At 51.8% G+C, this 17,303-nt stretch overlaps 2 protein-coding genes across 14 annotated transcripts in view; one reads left to right on the plus strand and one right to left on the minus strand.

Moving 5' to 3' along the window:
* The window catches only part of EVC2 (EvC ciliary complex subunit 2), a 124,793-nt gene extending 120,137 nt beyond the window's left edge, over positions 1–4,656 (minus strand). For 6 of the 7 annotated variants that reach the window (XR_014143104.1, XR_014143103.1, XM_081812643.1 and 3 more), the window contains exon 1: positions 4,393–4,656. Coding sequence is in view for 5 of the 7 variants with exons in the window: in XM_081812643.1 (XP_081668769.1) it covers positions 4,393–4,593 (201 nt within the window). In the remaining 2 variants the exon portion in view is untranslated. The remainder of the gene's footprint in view (positions 1–4,392) is intronic. The other variant, XM_081812642.1, reaches the window with a different exon arrangement.
* Positions 4,657–6,782: 2,126 nt separating this feature from the next.
* EVC (EvC ciliary complex subunit 1) overlaps positions 6,783–17,303 on the plus strand; it is a 61,561-nt gene continuing 51,040 nt past the window's right edge. For 2 of the 7 annotated variants that reach the window (XM_081812649.1, XM_081812650.1), the window contains exons 1-2: positions 6,785–7,133; positions 13,034–13,156. In XM_081812649.1, coding sequence (XP_081668775.1) covers positions 6,960–7,133; positions 13,034–13,156 — 297 coding nt within the window. In that variant the 5' untranslated portion in view covers positions 6,785–6,959. Of the gene's footprint in view, positions 7,134–13,033; positions 13,157–17,303 lie in introns of all 7 variants that reach the window. The other 5 variants (XM_081812647.1, XM_081812648.1, XM_081812653.1 and 2 more) reach the window with 4 other exon arrangements.

Consider the following 17,303-nt stretch of genomic DNA (forward strand, 5'->3'; position numbering starts at 1 on the left):
ATTGTGTAGGACTGTTGAATCACAGACCTGTACCTCTGAAACAAATAATACATTATATGTTAAAAAAAAAAAAAGAAGAAGAAGAAGATAGCAGGAGGGGAAGAATGAAGGGGGGGAAATCGGAGGGGGAGATGAACCATGAGAGACGATGGACTCTGAAAAACAAACTGAGGGTTCTAGAAGGGAGGGGGGTGGGAGGACGGGTTAGCCTGGTGATGGGTATTAAAGAGGGCACGTTCTGCATGGAGCGCTGGGTGTTATGCACAAACGATGAATCATGGAACACTACATCAAAAACTAATGATGTAACGTATGGTGATTAACATAATAATAAAAAATAAAATAAATAAAGAACAGAGTACAGGGAAAAAAAAAAGTGGGGGCAGGGCTGCATATTTTTTTTTCTGGAAGCTCTAGGGGAGAATCCATGTCTTGGCCTTCTCCAGCTTCCAGAGGCCACCCACGTGCCTTAGCTCAGGGCCCCTTCCCGCACTTTCAAGGTCAGCAACAGGCTGTCCTCACACTTCCACTCTGACTCTCTCTTCCGCCCCCTCTTCCATGTTCTGGGACCCTTTGTGATTACATCCGGACCACCCAGATAGTCCACAATGACTTCTTTCTTTTAAGGTCAGCTGATTAGCAACCTGAATTCCACCTGCAATGTTAATTCCCCTTTGCCAGGTAACCTAACATATTCACTCATTCCAGGGATCAGGACGTGGATGTCTTTGGGGGGCATTAGTCTGCCTCCACTGACCCCTCTCTCCCTAAAATGCTCTCCTCCCCTGACCTCTGGGTCACAGTGTTGGTTCCCTTCCTGTCACACCAGCCACCCCTTCTCATCTCCTTTGTTGGATCTGTCCAAGGGCTCTGGGCTTGGTCCAGGCCTCTGCCCTCAGACCTCCTTCTTCCCAAACCATACTTCCTCCCAAGGTGAATGCAGCCATTTCTTTTTTTTCTTTTTTTTTAATTTTATTGTATTATGTTATGTTAATCACCATACATCACATCATTAGTTTTTGATGTAGTGTTCCATGATTCATTGTTTGCGTATAACACCCAGTGCTCCATTCAGTACGTGCCCTCCTTAATACCCATCACCAGGCTAACCCATCCCCCCGACCCCCTCTCCTCTAGAACCTTCAGTTTGTTTCTCAGAGTTCAGCCATTTCTACGCTGACTGCTACCCGGTGTAGTCCAGCTCCCGTAGCTGCAGCTCTGATCCCTTGCCCAAGTCTTGATTTGTCCATCCAATGCTCTGCTGTACACACCCATGTGGTCAAACTCAGCAAGACCAGAACAGAATTCCCGATGGCCCCACGAGGCTTCAGCGTATTAGCCAATGGTATCTCTATTCTTCCACTCGCTTGGCCCAAAGTCCTTGGCTTCATCCTTGACTTCTCTCTTTCTCTCTCAATCCACAGCCGATCCCAGCAAATCCCACTGGCTCCACCTTCAAAATACACCAGAAACCCTATAGCTAGCAGCCCACCGTTCACACCCTGGTCCAGTACTCCTCTGTCTTGGCCTGGTCTCCTACCCGCCCCCTCTCTTGCTGCCACTTCTGCCCTTGGTTCTCTATCCTCACCCCTGCTCCGGAGGTGCTTTAAAAAGATGAGCCACGGTGTATCACTTCAGAGCTCAAAGCCCACATGGTTTCCACCTTACTCAGAATAACAGCCGGGATCCTGAGCATAAGTCACGGGGCCTTTCCTGATCTGGCCCCTCCTCACCCCCTTGGCCTCACCTCCTCGACCCCCTCCCTTGCTCCGGCGGCCCTGGGGCCTCCTTGCTGGTCCTGGACCACACCAAGCACACCCCGCCTCTGGCCTCACTATCATGGCACTCCAGAAAACTCTTCTGCTGGACATTCCACTCAGGGCTCGGCTCACTTGTCGCCTCCTCCAAGCACCCTCCCTGACCACGCGACCAGACGGTGCTCACCACCATCTCCCCCAGTCCAATCTGTCCACTGTACTTCTCTCCGCAGCCCAAACCACCACCAGCGCCACTGTTTACTTCCTTCTTCTGTCCCAAGAAGGCAGATTTCTTAGGAGGAGAGACTGCCTTGCTCTCTGATATCCCAGCACCCAGAACGGAGCCTGGCACCTAGAAAGCCGTGCCTGAACGCCGTAAGTGAATGGCAGACTCAGAGCCTCTTGTCCCCTCAACCCTTCACAGCCTCTTCTCTCCTTCCAGCAAACTCCCGACAGAAGTTTCCGCCATGGTGAGAATGTTCCATAGTCTGGGCTGCCCGATACAGCAGACTCTGACACACACGGCCATGAAGCACCTGAAATGTCTAAATTTAAATAACCACAGGGGGCTAGCAGCTCGTGCATCGACAGAGCATCTCGGGTCACGCGGGAAATGGTTGTAACTGCCTCTCAGTTTACCCTCTGCAAGAAGGGACAGACGATACGTTTACATGTACCTTCAGGTTTTCAAAGCACTTTCTGGTAGAGCCTGGGGACAAGTGTCCACCAGGATGTTCCAGCACTGGTTTCTCAGAGAAGAAAGTAAGCGCAAAGCAGGCCAGGTGAGTGGGTCTGAACACGGGGGCCCGCGCGAGAGCCTAGGACAGGCCGGGGCAGGGCGGGGGTGGCTCTCTGGGCCGGGTTTTCTCCTCTGCAAAATGAGCCAGACACATCCCACCTCATGGGACAGGAGCAAGTGAAAGGATCCTGTGAAAACATTCTGTCATGGGACTTTTTTAAAGCTCAGTAAATTGACACAGTGTTGTTACTCAGTCTTCTCTAGTGAAAATCTAATAACAGAAAATGAACAGAATCTCCTTTAAAGATTTACAGATTAAAACTCTGTAGCAAGGGTAGCAAGCGCCTTGGGGCCTGCAGGTACAGAACCCAACAGGACCAGGGGAGCCAGCCCCTGGGGCAGGGCAGGGAGGACCCCCAAGGCAGTGAGGGGAGAGGCCACTGAACAGGGCAGTCCTGGGAACAGAACCCTAGCTGCCAGGAGTCGATGAGAGGGGGTGAGGGCTGGGGAGGGACGTGGTCATAGGTACACCAAGGACAGATCACCCATCCCGGACACCAGCCGTTGGGGGAAATAGGTGGGGGAGAGCACAAATTAGGGGGTGGAGGAGACTCAGATGAAACGGTCACCAAAGGCCAGAGGCTAAGTGGTGGGCACTGAATCTGGGGGCTGGGGCGGGGGTTGCAGACATCTCAGCGGACTCGGAGGAAAAGGCAGGAGAACTGGTGGCCAGCTTTGGAGGAAGGGGCAAGGGGAATCTAGGGAGACAGCCAGGACTCTGCACCTTCCCAAATCTGGGGCCACAGAGGGAGGGGTGGATGGGAAGTGGAAAAATTTAGCAACCAAGAGAGTGCAGTCAGGAAAACGCCAGCCAGTAATCCCAACTGTTCTTCTCTCTCTCTCTTTTTTTTTTTTTTATGCTTCCTTTTTTATTATGAAATGTTTCATACATACAAAAGATGGCATATAATGTATATGTAAATTATAACAAATAATAATAAAGCCAACATCTGGATACCTATCACCCAGGTGAAGAAGTAAAATATTACCAATATATTTCAGACTTCCTCCCAATAGCATTCCCCTTTTTTCTCAACAGACATAATCAGTATTGTGAATGTGCTGATTTTTTTTTTTTTAAAGCATTTAGAAAGCACGGACATGCATTTATTTGCAAAGATGTCAAACCGGGAATTAAGAGTACACTGGCACTTGGGAAACTGAGATTAGAATCTCCACCAGCTGTAGGCACGATTATCAATAGAGTGTCCTGTTAAGTGCAAAGAACTTATTTTAAATAGCATAAAAGCAAAGTGGGTTATAAATGATTACGGAAATAGTCAGGGGTATCTTAGTCATTACTGAAGTGACCAAGATTCACCAGTGGATAACTGTAACTTTTAAGGGTAATAAAGAATATATAACTTAGGAACTGCTCATTTTTTCATATTACTTAGATTTCTTCTCACAACCGCTACACTCGGGACGTGCTCAGCTCGGCAAACGCGGTGCCTAGGCCCACGCGCCTACCCCTCGCACCCACCCCTCGCACCCACCCGCGGGGTAGACGCTGCAAAGGCTTACAGACCAGGAATCCGAGGCACAAGAAGTGAAGCGCCTGGCCTAGGTCCCTGGGCTTTTAGGCTTCAGGGCGAGATTCGACCCGGGCGGCTGGCAAAGTCCAAGCCCGCAGCCAGCGCGCGGGGCTTCAGCTTTCCTGGGACTTTGCGGGCCTGAGCGCCAAACACTAAAGAACACCCGAAGCATCCTACTCAGACACTGCCCTCCCTGCCTCCGATAATCTCCCCAACTCCAAGGGGCCTCCCCGCCGCCCGTGTAGACGGAGCTCAGCAGCAGGAGTCCTCCAGGAGGAGACTGGGGGCGGGCCCTCCTTACCTGCGCGGTCCGCTCGGGCCCCGCCCCGGGAGCCGCGGGGGGGTCCGGGAGGGGCTGCCCGCCGAGGGGGCGCCCGAGGAGACCCCGGCCCGCGGGGTGCCAGCCTCGGCCCCCGGGCCCAGCGGGCAGCGCCAGGGCGGCGGCCAGGAGGCTCCAGGCCAGCACCCACGTGGCGCGCCCCGCGGCGCCCGCCGAGCCCATCGCCTCCTCCGCACCCGCGACCGCAAAGTGGCGGGCGCGCCGGAGTCGCCGGAGCTTCCGGACCCCAGGCCCGCCCCGCCGCGGAGCATGCTCAGTGCGAGCCGCCCTGGAAAGTTTTCTGGAACAGACTCCGTCCGGCATCTGGGGCTGGGAGGGCGGGGAGGAGGCTGGGAGGGCGACGAGCGTGGGAGGGAGCGAGCAAGGCCGGAGCCACCCTTGGGTTTGCTCGCGCCCTCCCAGGGCCTCAGCTCCACCCGAATCAGATTCAGATGGGGTCACTACTCTGCTCCCAAAGATTTCAGGGCTTCCAAGTGCCGCTCCATTGATGCCTACGGAGTTCTCAGCTCAGAACCACCCCCCTCCAGGAAGCCTTCCCTGACACCGCACACATCACACCGGGCTGAGCCCAGAGTCTGCTCCAGACCCACCAGCCCCTTATTAGGGAACTGAGAAGCATTTGGAAAGGCAGAGCCATGTGTGCTGGAGAGCCCAGAGGGGACAGGACGGCACAGACGGGCTGGGAGGGAAAGCGGCAGATCAGGAGCCAGAGGGAAAGGCCACGCTCACTTTCTATTGGATTTAGTTCAGCCGCATTGGGCTCCTACTGCCTGAGCCCTCGCTGTGGAGTAGCCCCTGGACCTGCCCAGGTACCCAGACAGGTAGTCAGGCCAGCCACTGTGGGACATCTCTGGGGAACCGGACAGAGGGAATTTGGTGTTTGGAGCCAGGAGGCTTGAACTCTCCATGGGGGTAGGGTTGTGCCTTGCCAGGGGAGATAGATACTGGGAGGAGGCCAGGTAGAGCAGTTTCTCTGCTTCCTCCTGCTTCCCCTGAGTCCTCAGTGACCTGCTCCTCGGGGAGAAGGCTCCTCTCCTGCAGGGGGCAGCCTATCATGCAGTCTCAGGCCAGGAAGCCTGGCACCTGTCAGTTCCTTCTACCTCCAACCCCTCCAAGGACACGCCCTCCCTAACTCAACATGGACAAGGCACTGAGGTTTGAGACTCTGAAAATTTATTAGCCAGGCTTCCCACCAGAGGTACATTGCCCTGAGGGGTACCTGGCAGAATGTCGGGAGTGAGACAAGGCCAAACGCTAGATGCCAGCATATTGCTGGACCATCAGTTCTATTTGACATGAATCATTTAAAGGATGATTTTAATATCCAAACAACTTTATAATAAAGTAAAAGGCAAAGAACCCTACATTTTTAAAACTAAATTCTGAATATCCAAAGAAACGGCCAGCATAAAAAGCCAGAACTTCAGGTTATTGTCCCATACACGTTACCAGAAGCCTTGGAGGTGCTTCAAAGGAAACATTTAAGCATCCCTGAGTAGCAGAGAGGGCGAGCCCTGTAGCCAGCTGGACACAGCTGTTAATACACCTGTCCCATCTCCTGGTTGCAAGACCTTGAATGAGCAACTTCTCTCTAGCCGTCTGTGACTTCTTCTATAAGAAGTCAGTCTGGATACTAGCTCCCATCCTGCCCACCTGGAAGGTTGATGAGGTACTGATATAAAAACTAGAAACTTGAGATGGACATCCAGATGAAGGATACAAAAAGCCCCCTGCTCTGTTGCCGGGGATCCCCGTGAAACTCCTGCCCTGGCCCTCATAGGGAATTGAGCTTCAAAGATGTGCATGTGTGTGTGTTCACTGCTGTATCCCCAGGACCCAGGACAAGAAAGAGCTAGCATCTAGTAGCTGCTCAGTAAATGTTTGCTAGAGGAAAGAACAGACGCTGAACTCATCTGGTTGTTTATCTCCCCACACAGCCATGAGATCCCCAATGTCTGGACCTTGTCTCGTTCCTTGCGGGCCTGGTGCTGGCTCCATCAGCAGGTTCTCTGTAAAGGCTGGACCCTCATTAGGTCATTTAGCCTCTCTGACCAGGAGCTTCCTCACCGGGAAGATGAGCTCCCTCTCAGAAGGCTGTTGAAAAAGTTACTGACATCATCAGGCTAAATCTTACATGCTCCTCAATAAACTTAACCGAGGAACACCCTCCCCCGTGGCTGGGAGACCCCCCCATTCCTTCGCGGGAAGCCAGAAAGCTCCTCTGGCTGAGCCGCGCGCCTCCCGCCAGGCATGCTCAGTGCAAGGGCAGGCCCGGGCGGGGGCGGCTCGAAGTTTCGGGCGACGACCCAGGCTCCTCCCTCCGGCGGGGCCGCGCCGGGAAGGGGGACCCGAGTAGGAGGAAGGAGAGCGCGCGGGCCGGAGGAGTCGGCGGAGCGCGCCGCGCCCCTGCCCGCCCGGGCCGCGAGTCCGCTGTCGCCGAGCTGGCGGGGACGGGGCCCCGGGCGGCGGGCCGGGGCTGCGGGCGGCGGCGGGGGCGATGCGGCCGGCCCGCCGCCTGAGCGCCCCCGATGGCCCGCGACGCGGCGGCCTGCGAGAGCGACGCGCGGCTGCCGCTGGGCCGGGACGCGGTGCGGCCGGCGCCCGGGCTGCTGGCCCCCGCCATGCTGCTGGGCGCCGCGCTCGGCCTCAGCCTCGGCCTCTGGCTCGGCTGCCGCGCCGCCCGGCCGCGCCCGCGGCATCAGGTGGGTCGGCGGGGCGGGGGGGGGCCGGTGAGGGGCGCGCGCGCGCGGGCCTCCTGCGCCGGGTCGGCGCTCGAGCGAGATCGCGGGCGTCGCGAGCACCGGGTCTTGCCCAGTCTTCCCCTCCAGCCCAGGAGCGGGCTGGAGACCGAGTCCAGAGGGGGGCGGTGGAGTGACAGGAGCGTACCGGCCTAGGGGCCTCCAGAAGTGGCGGCTCTGTCCGACTCCGCTGTGCGACCACAGACAGCCGCTAAAGCCCACCGAGGCCTCAGTCTTCTCATCTGGAGCCCCAAGGGTCTGGACTCGCCGCCGGCCGAGGGGCCCGGCTGAGCGCGGTGGACAGGAGGGCTGCGATCCCCACCCGTGTCCGTTCTGCTGCTTGCCGGGTGGGTTACCTAACTAGCCTCTCCAGTCCCAGCTGCCACCCTGGCATGCATTCGTGCATTCATTCACTCTTTCCTCCCTGCAGTCAAAGTGTGATGAGCACCTCTGCCAGCCACAGTCCAGTGCAGGACAGACCCTGCCCTTGCTGCTGGAGGGTCACCGTCTCCAGAAAAAGCGAGATTTTAAGTGAACATTCTGGGGAGTTTGGTGCTTGCCGACTGTGTGCTGGGCGCTGAGCTAGACTCTATGCCTGAATTATCTCATTGGATCCCCAGAACAGATTTGTGAGTTTGTTCTATTTCAGGACCCCGTTTTGCATGTGAGGAAACTGAGACTCAGAAAGGTTCAGTGACTTGCCAAGGTGACAGATGTGTGTCTAAGCCCAGTCATTGTATTTTCCGTGGGTGGCAGTGGTCACAGAAGGGGATTCACGGATGCTTCACGTGACCATTGTTACAGAATTGGATGTTGTGTGGAGATGGTGGGCATACAGCGGGCATTTGATCCGTGTAGTGTGATCACTGTCTTGGGTCCTTGCCGCTTTGACCTCTTTGAGGGATGAAGTCCGGTAGGATCTGAGATGTGGTGCGTGGTCTTGTTCCCTGCATTCCTGGCCCATGTGAGAAGGAGACAAGTCCAGCAGATGGCTGCTGACGTTGGGGGGAGTGTGTTGCTGAAAGGCGTGATAAAGGTTGAACGCAACTAACATAGTGCAAGATGCTTGTAGGTCAGTTTGAGGTTGTCACATCCCGCTGGTGGTTAAGGGACACTGAGAGACACTGGCTTCTTGTGTTTAGCGGGAAGTAACACGTGCACAACCTTTGCTGGGTGCCCTGTTCCGAGCTGAGTGTTTGTGGACTTTGGGTTCTCTATTCCTGCCCCAAACCCCTGAGTTGGAGAGCTGTCATTATCCTCACTTGCCAGGAAAGGAAGTTGAGGCTCCCCAACCATGTTCTTGGTCCAGGGTCATGTGATGAATAAAGAGCGGGGCTGGATTTCAACCCCAGGCTGTCCGAAACCCTAAATCAGAGCTTTTAGTCCTCTGCCATCTGGTGATGTAGCAGGTAGTGTTTGTCTTAGTCTGTTCGGACTGCTATAAGAAAAGTACCATAAACTGTGTGACTTATAAACAACAGAAGCTTCTTTCTCACAGTTCTGGAGGCCAGAAGTCCAAGATCAGGTGCCACCACGTCTGGGTTCTGGTGTGGGCCCGCTTCTGGGTTGCAGACTTCTCACTGTGTCCGCAGAGAGTAGAAGGGTCAGGGAATCTCTGGGACCTCTTTTGTAAGGAGGACTCCCCCGCCCCGGACCTCCTAAAGGCCCCACCTCCAAATACCGTCACCTTGAGAGTTGGGATTTCAGCCTACGCATGGGGAGTGGGGCACACACCTTCAGACCATGGCGGTGGCCCATTTCACGACTGAGTCAGCTGAGGCTTACAGGGGTTAACCAAACTATCTGAGATTGGGCCGCTGGTCAGTAAGAGCTACACTAGTCCAGTTGAAGGTAATGGTGACTCAGACCAGGGCAGTAGCCATAGAGGGGGCTCTGGCCCCAGGGTCTGGCTGCCGGGATTTTCTCATGATTTGGATGGGACCTTGGCAACAGCCTTCTTTCTAAGTGGACTCCTTTCCTCCTCTCTTCCTTAAGTCTCTTTTCCTAGCTTAAGGAAACGGTGCATAAGGTATTTGCCTCTCCCCAGGGCATCCAGCCAAACGCAAGGTGCCGTGCACCCCCTGCATCCTGTTTTCCAGCCCCCCAGCCTCTCCTTGCTCCCCGATCCCTCTCTGCTTCTGCACATCCATTCTGTCTGTTTGCAGTGACCTTTCTCTGCTTGCCCGCTCATCCTTCAGGATGCAGAGAGAAGCCCCTCCAGGCTGGATGAGGTACTTCTTCCCTTGTGCACCCTGGGATCTCTGTTCTCCTCTGGTCCACGTCACCCAGCTCGTAATTGTGTGTTATGCCACTTTCTTTTTGTTGCTTTTTTTTTCTTTTGTTTTTATTTCATCATTAAAACTTTATATTTGCATCGACATTATACATGCACATCAAGTGTTCATTTATAGGCAGCAACGCCACTGTCCTCTCGCCACTTCCCAGAAGCCACCTCGTCTAGCTCTTTCAGCCGGCTCTTTGGTCATTTACTTCCCCTTTGTAAATAACCTGCTTTCTTGGCTGCCCCTTGCATTTTTGGCTTTCGGCATAGCACTGACTTCCCACTGTGGGCTGGGGAGAGGTTCAGCTCTCTTTTCTCCTCCTTCATGTGCACACCCACCCACCAGCCACCACCCCCCCCGCCCCGCCCCCTCGTGGCCATAGGGCAATTTTGGTTAAATCAGTTTTCAGTGTTTCCTTTCCGAGGATTTTTGTAAGCAATTTTCACTGTAAGTCAAGGATCAGCTACGTTATGATTATTTTCCATTTTGTCATTGCATATAGTTACCCAGGGTTTTTTTTCCCCCATTGGCTCATATTCTGTGTACTTGGTCATTTAACGCTGGCTTCCCCTCCATTTCTATACATTTTTTTGAGACGTTTGAAGGCATTAAGTATTTGATCAATTTTATCTTCTTGCAAAACACCTCTCCGGAAAACCTCTCGCCTGCTCCAGTCTGAGTTGGTTGCTCTCTGGACCACTGCTTCTCTCATTTGGACCAGACCAGCAGCACCAGCAGCAGCCTGGGAGCTTGTTAGAAATGCTAATTCCTGGGCCCCACCCCAGACTCACTGATTAGAATCTTTGCAGGTGGGGCCGGCAAGCTGTGTTTAAGGAGCCCCTCCAGTGATGTTTTTGTTCTTCATCTTTGAGAAGCAGCTGCTGTAGACTTTCGCTGTCACCAGTGGGACCTCTCAGGGCCAATCACGCTGGAACTTTGTCACCTCCCCGACGTTGCATCCTCTTTTGGGGACCCCCTCCACTGTCTTTCTGGGATCATTTCCTCCTTTGGGTGGAGCACGGCCTCCAAGATCTTCCTGAGAAAGAGATGGAGGGAAGGGTTTTTAAGAACTTCTGTGTCTGAAAGTATCTGTGCCCTTCTGTCTTTATTCTCAACTTGGTGAGAGTAGTTAAGTCATAGAATCCCAGGTTGGAAATAATTTTCCCCCAGAATTTTGAAGGCCCTTTTCCCATTGTCTTCCAACTGCCATGGTGGATGTGGAGAAATAGGATTTTGTTCTGATCCCTGATAACTTTGTTTTGTTCCCCTGTGGAATCTGGAAGCATCACTTCTTTGTTCCCAGCGTAGGAAGCATACCAGGACGGGGATTGGTGGCAGTCGATCGCCCTCCTTGGGCCGTGCATCCAGGAAGCCCTTTCAGTGTGCAGACTCACTCTCTTGAGTTCCTTGATGATTCTTTTCCTTTTATATATTCTGTTGTTTCTTTCGGGAACTCGTCTCATGTTTTGGTTAAATTGGACCACCAATTGCCTTCCTTCTCTCCTGTTTTCCATCTCTTTTTCTTTTTACACCATTTTTGGAAGGCTTTTCTCAACAACACTTGTGTCAAGTGTTCCCACGGTTTTCATTTTTGAGTCTCCTTTTCTGTCCTCAGAACGTCTTATGTTTATGCTGCCCTGTTCTTATTTTGTGAGTGTAACATCTTCTCTTGGCTCTCTGAGGATATTATAGTTGTTTATTTGTTTTAATAAACAACTTTTCCCTATACAGTGTCTGTTTCCAGCTTGCTTTTTCCTTTTGTTTGTTTGGGGGTTTCTCTTTCATATCACAGTCTGTCCTCAAGTGGCTGGTGACCCTTGGCTTCCTGGTTACTTTTAACTGGGGAGCAAAATAACACTGCTCCTCCATGGGGTGGATGAGGTTCATGCTGGAGTCTCTACTGTAGGATGATCTGATTGGGTCCTTCCCTACAGAACCCCTGTAGTGGTCAGCTATAACGGGTAAACAAACAATCCCTAAATCCTTGGCTTCATCATCTGCCCCCCTCCACCGCACCCCAGACTGGTGCAGCCACAAGGCCTTCCCTGGGCATGTGGTGCATGGTCCTGCCACAGGGCCTTTGCACTTGCTGTGCCCGCTCCTGGAAAGCTTGTACCTAACATATCTGAATGGCTTGCTCTCTCACTTCCTTCATGTTTCTTCTCAAATGCCACCTTGTCCAAGAGGCCTCCCCTCCATTCTCCTGTCCTCCATCATCTTTCTCTCTAACACTTACCACCGCTGACTTACGACATATTTATTTACATCACTTTTTTGTTGCTGGACTGTAAACTCCATGAAGGCAGGGGCTTTGTTTATTTTGTTCATTACTCCATTCCCAGTGACTAGAATAAGGCTAGACGCTTTGGGTTGCTTCGTAACAGTTGCGAGCTAACTCCACGACAAACTGGCGATGTTCCTTCAGTGTAAAGATTATATCCATGAGCACCATAAGAGAGGCTTGACCAGGGTCTCTGGCATAATGGGATTTCAAATACAGTTGATCATTATGATCTACGGAATCATGGCAAACAGAGAATTAGCAAATACTGAATCATTGCTCCTAGGGAAACACAGGGCTGGGTTTCTGCAAGACTCTGGCCACAACATCTTCATTAACCGGCCAATACATAACCTTGTTCGATGCGTGTTTCTGTATAAAGACACCCTATTTAATACAAATTGTTGATGCATGAACAGTGAACGCACAGCCAACAGCACAACATAACTCATGCTTGAATGAAGCTTATCCAACACACGTTTTCTCCATGAGGGGCACGCCAGCCTTCTTGCCCTTAGGAACACCGCACAGCACTTAGCACGACACTTAAGGGTCATTTTAAACAACTACATCAGCAACGGAAAACACAGCATGTGGGAGAAGAAGGGCATTCACAGAACACGAAAGGGACCTTGGTCTGCGATAGGAGAGCTGTCACAGGAAGGCAGGGCGTCACCTCGTAGGCTCTCCATTGGACATGGCACGGCAGGCAGCTCGAATTTTCACCACTCTGCCCATGCCCAGGCATGACCTCAAAAGCACCACAGGTGTTGATTTGGGGAGGTTACAGATAAATTTCGACAAGTAAGCAAATTTACAAATGCAGACTCTACCATTACCAAGGATCAACCGTGGTTCACAATACAAACCATTCTGTAATTTAAGGGTACCTAAAATATTTTCTTGAAATCATCCAATGGCATTATGGGAAATAACAGGAAAATTAATATTTATGTACCATTTCCCGTGTTCAGCTGTTACCCCAGGGAGCTCACAGGCTACCAGGGGCCCCCAACCCAGAAGAACAGTAGAGTGACCTTTGATCCAAGTATGACCTCCAGGTCCAGAGGACATCCTGAGGCAGGGAACCCGGGGGCTTCTCAGGAAGCTGACGCCTGGACAGTCTCGAAGGCTGTGTGGCTGACCCCAGGCAGGGGAGGAGGCATGACGCTGCATGCAGAGGGCCAGGCAGAGACACAGAGATGAGCACACATCGGGTGGGGGGGTTGATGGCCTGAGTCCCAGGAGCACTAGGCTGACCGGCTTTATGTGTTCTCCCCAACCCCACCTTTGGATTTTAGAAAGACGATGCTCAGAGTCTGCTCAAGAATTTAGAGTCTCATGTACAGGATCCCTCGGAAACTGGCTCCCTGTCCAGGAGGAGGAGGAGAGAAGCCCAGATGTCAAAGGAGGAGGCTGTGGACGTAAGCTGCATGTTTGGGTTTATTTGCCGAGTCGTGTGTTGGGTATCATGTGTCCCACTTGGCAGTGCAGATGCCATCCAGATGAGCCTCTGACAGCCTTCCTGTCCCAGTTGGCTTCTTTTCTGTCGTATAATTTACATGTGGTAAAATGCACAAATCTGAAGTTTACCGTTGGATAAGTATATACATTCTTCTAACCAAAACCCCAATCTGGAACATTCCATCACCCCCAGAAAGTTCTCCAGTGCCCCTTTCTGGTTTACCCTCCTGCATATCCCCCACCCCCCGCCCCGCCCCTTCCAGAAGTAGGCACTGCTGTGATTCCTATCACCAGGGTGGTTTTGCTGTTCTAGAATTTCACATCAGTGGGATCGTGTGCTTGCTTGGGATTGCCTCAGCATCCTGCTTTTGAGACTCACCATGTTGTTGCACATATCGATAATTTATCCCTTCTAATTGCTCAGTCCACTTCGGAGATAGAGCACAGAGTGGGTTGTTTCCCGTGTTTGGCTATCCTGAATAGGGCTTCTGTGAATGTTTGTATATAAGTTTGTTTTCATTTCGTGTTATTTCTTTTAAGTGAATGTTAAGTAAATATCCAGGAGTGCAGGCTCTGGGCCTCTTGAGGGACATGTTAAAGGTGGATTCTCCCTGGTCCTTCCTCAGTGACCCCCACCCTGTCCAGCCTGAGCCCGCCCATAGAGCATCACTTTGTGCGTGAGCTCCGTGGAGAGACAGGGTGTTTCTTCCAAAGGTGTGCTATTTCTAGACACTTCCTGCCCCCCAGAAAGTTCCATGGATCCTGGTCATTTAACCTCAATTGCCCAAAGGTAAATACAGATATTTAGGTAGGTAGATAGGTAGGTAGACAGAGAGAGAGCTAGAGGGTTCCTGAGAAAAGGGGAAAGGTTTTTGTTTGTTTGTTTTTTGGTTTTCCGGGGTTTTTTTTTTTTTTTAGCACTTACTGAGTACCAGGCATTTTCCCATGTGTCACTTTTCAGTGATGTGAACACTCGTGTGAATTACCCCATACACCTCTCTCAGCAGCCCCATGAGGTAGATCTTATTTATATCCCCTTCTCGATGATTCCCTTACACATTCCAGTGGAAAGCTTAGCTGCCTTCACGGGGCTGGCACGGGGAGCCAGCCCTGGAGCTAGAGCGAGCCCCTGGCACATAGGTGCTGTGTGTCCAGCCCATGTCCCTGCCTCTCTGGTCCCAAGTGCTTGTCTCTCCCCATGTGTCTGCATGTGTGTGTATCAGGGCAGCTCTCTAGGTCCCTCTGTCTCGTGTCTCTCTCCGCGTGCATCTCTGTGTGACTGTGTGAGAGGTGGGTGCGTGATATCTCTCTTTCCCTCATCTGTCTCCCTCTGTCCCTATCACCCTGTGTTATCAAAACCCTGCTCACACGAATGAAAATATATGGCTACACAAAAACATGTACACTGTGTTCATAACAGCCCTCTTTGGCCAAAATGTGGAATCTCAAGTGTCCATCAGCTGATGAATGGCTCAACAGAATGTGTTCTATCCATACAATGCAATACTCTTGGGCCATAAGAAGGAAAGAAATCCTGAAACAAGTTACAGCATGAAGGGACCCTGAAAATAGCGTGCTAACTGAAAGAAGCCGGTCCCGAAAGACCACATACTACAGGATTCCTTTCATATGGAATGTCTACAACAAGTACATCGACAGAGACAGAAAGGAGGCTGGTGGGCACTTGGGGAGGGGGTGAGAGAGATGATAGCTAACGGGTATGGGGTTTCTTTCTGAGATGGTAAGAGTGTTCCAAAACTGATTGTAGGAATAGTTGCACATGTCTGTGAATATACTGAAAATTACTAAGTTTCATGCTTCACGTGGTTGAATTGCATGAATACAACCCTGCTCACACAGAGGGTGGCCTTGGAGTGGTGAAAACGTACTGGCTCGGGGGGCCTGGCGCCTGGCTCCCAGGAACTGAGCCCTGTCACCTGTTTGCTGTGTGATGCTGGGCAAGAGACATAACCTGTCTGAGCCTCCGGTTTCTCGGCTTCACGATGACAGTAATGAGGCTGGCCCGACGGTCACCCATCGGTGGACTCCATGAACATTCCGACTACAGGACAAGTGTTCATCGGTGTTTCCAGGGAGCCAAGTCCTTCTACCTCCCTGGAAGGCTCGCTCATGTTTTTACCTGGTAATGTTTTACCTGTTAACCATTTAGCAACGCCAGACGATGCCCACGATCAAGCTAATCATTGCCAAGAGCCAAGTTAAAGATCTGCCTGTTCCAGTGACTGGCTTGCCAAAATGCCCTGCCTTCTGCAGACCAAGCTTGTCAGGGAATGTTGGCCAGGACTCATTCTGACAGGGTGAGCTGAACTCTAACTTCGACGTCCCAGAATGCACGGAAAACCAAGGCATTTGTGGTTCGCACCACTCCTTGCCTGAACTTTATTTTGATGAAGAGCTCACGTCAAGTCAAAAACAAACAGAAAATTCCAGAAGGTTCTTCAGCGTGCCATGTTACAGCCTTGGTTCTCTTCATCCTGTCCTTTTGTTCTGGAGGAGGGAGAGGGGACGCTCCTTCGTGGACGCTGCCGTACACTCACTGAAAGAACATCTCTACGTCGGTGAGTGAAACGCCTTTTCTCTTCCAGCAATTATGCTTTCACTAATTTTCTGAATAATTGCATTTCTCCAGCTGAAGAAGTTTTACATGGTAGGCTCGCACTACAACCAATTTTCTGTATAATTGTATTGCTACGGTTGAGAAGATTATCAGAATTTGGAAGGCATCTGAACTTAATAAGAAAAGCTGTAAGAAAAAAAAAACAGAGCAAAAACGTAAAAACTAAAAACAGCAGAAGTCTGTTCACTCCTGGATTCCGTATGCCGAGCGCTTCCAGGTCCTTCATCCCGACAAACACCATGACTGTCAAAGTGCTAGTCCTCAGTCCTCGAGGGGCTTGCAGTCTGCAGGTGGATGGGCCAGAAACACACGTGCATTCTCAGGCTCCCCAAACAGCCACAGTAACCTGTCACCTGAGCTTATGCTTCGACGTGCATCCCGGTTCTGCTTCCAGATGTCCCAGGTGGACCCTGGCATCTCCATCCTGTGCTTCTAATTATGTTTTCCACATTAAGTGCAGTTTTTGCTTTCCATCTCTGCTGGAGGGCGGGGACCATGTCTTCCTCTCATTTTCCACTCCTTCCATGCTGTGCTTTCTTTTCACCTCTGTTTGTAAGAAGTTTAGAAAAGCACAGTGCCCTCTGCTTTCCTAGCTTTTCTTGAGCAGGTGAGTCCCTGCTCAAGATTAAAATATCTTAATCACATTTTAATCAGACGCACCTCCCACTTTTCATTCTGTATTGGGCCCCACAAATTATATAACCTGTTCTGAAACCAGCCTTTTCGATCTTACTGCTATCCTTTGATTTTGTACCCACACGGCTTCAAACAGAGATTGGGGCTGGGGGCTGGGGGCTGGGACAGGCCATGCTCTGCTCCCTCGGATCACAGGGATGCCAGGAAGGAGTTGAAGCTGGCGGTGATGGAGGTTTCAGGTTTAAAAGACCATCCGATTGCCATGTAGAGAATGCATTAGAAGGTGTTAACCTCTGAGACTCACTCCATGAAATAGGGATGATGGAAATAGTACGGACCTCCCCAAGCTGGCTGTTGTGTGATAAATAAATGAGCAAGAGTGCATAAAGAGCCCAGCACACAGTAGGCGCTTGGTGCACGGATGGGAGCCAGCTTGGAGGCTATTGCAGCCCTATGGTGGTGGCTCAGGAGAGTGTGATGGGTCCGAGTGACATTTAGGAGTCCAAGCTGGTGGGCTTTGTGGTTGATTTGACATGGCAGGTTGGGGCATGGGAGCGACAAAGTATCTTGGGATCTGACCTGTGTTCCCGGAGAATGATGAGGCCAGTCCAGGGGTCTTCTCCACCGAACACCCAATTTCCTGTTTAACTTCCTGGCTCTCACCCCTGTTCTTATTTGCATGATGTTGAAGGAGACAGAAAGGTGTCAGCTAAAGAGGAGGGATTCCGGAGCCAGGGAATCTGAGCTCAAATCCCAGTTCTGGCATTTATTAGCTGTGTGATCTTGGGCTCTGTGTCACATCTCCCCCTCTGGGATCTGGAGACAGTAGCCCT

The sequence above is a fragment of the Leptonychotes weddellii genome, chromosome 2 (genome assembly GCF_054177405.1).
Source record: "Leptonychotes weddellii isolate Sample4059 chromosome 2, ASM5417740v2, whole genome shotgun sequence".
Taxonomy (NCBI): domain Eukaryota; kingdom Metazoa; phylum Chordata; class Mammalia; order Carnivora; family Phocidae; genus Leptonychotes; species Leptonychotes weddellii.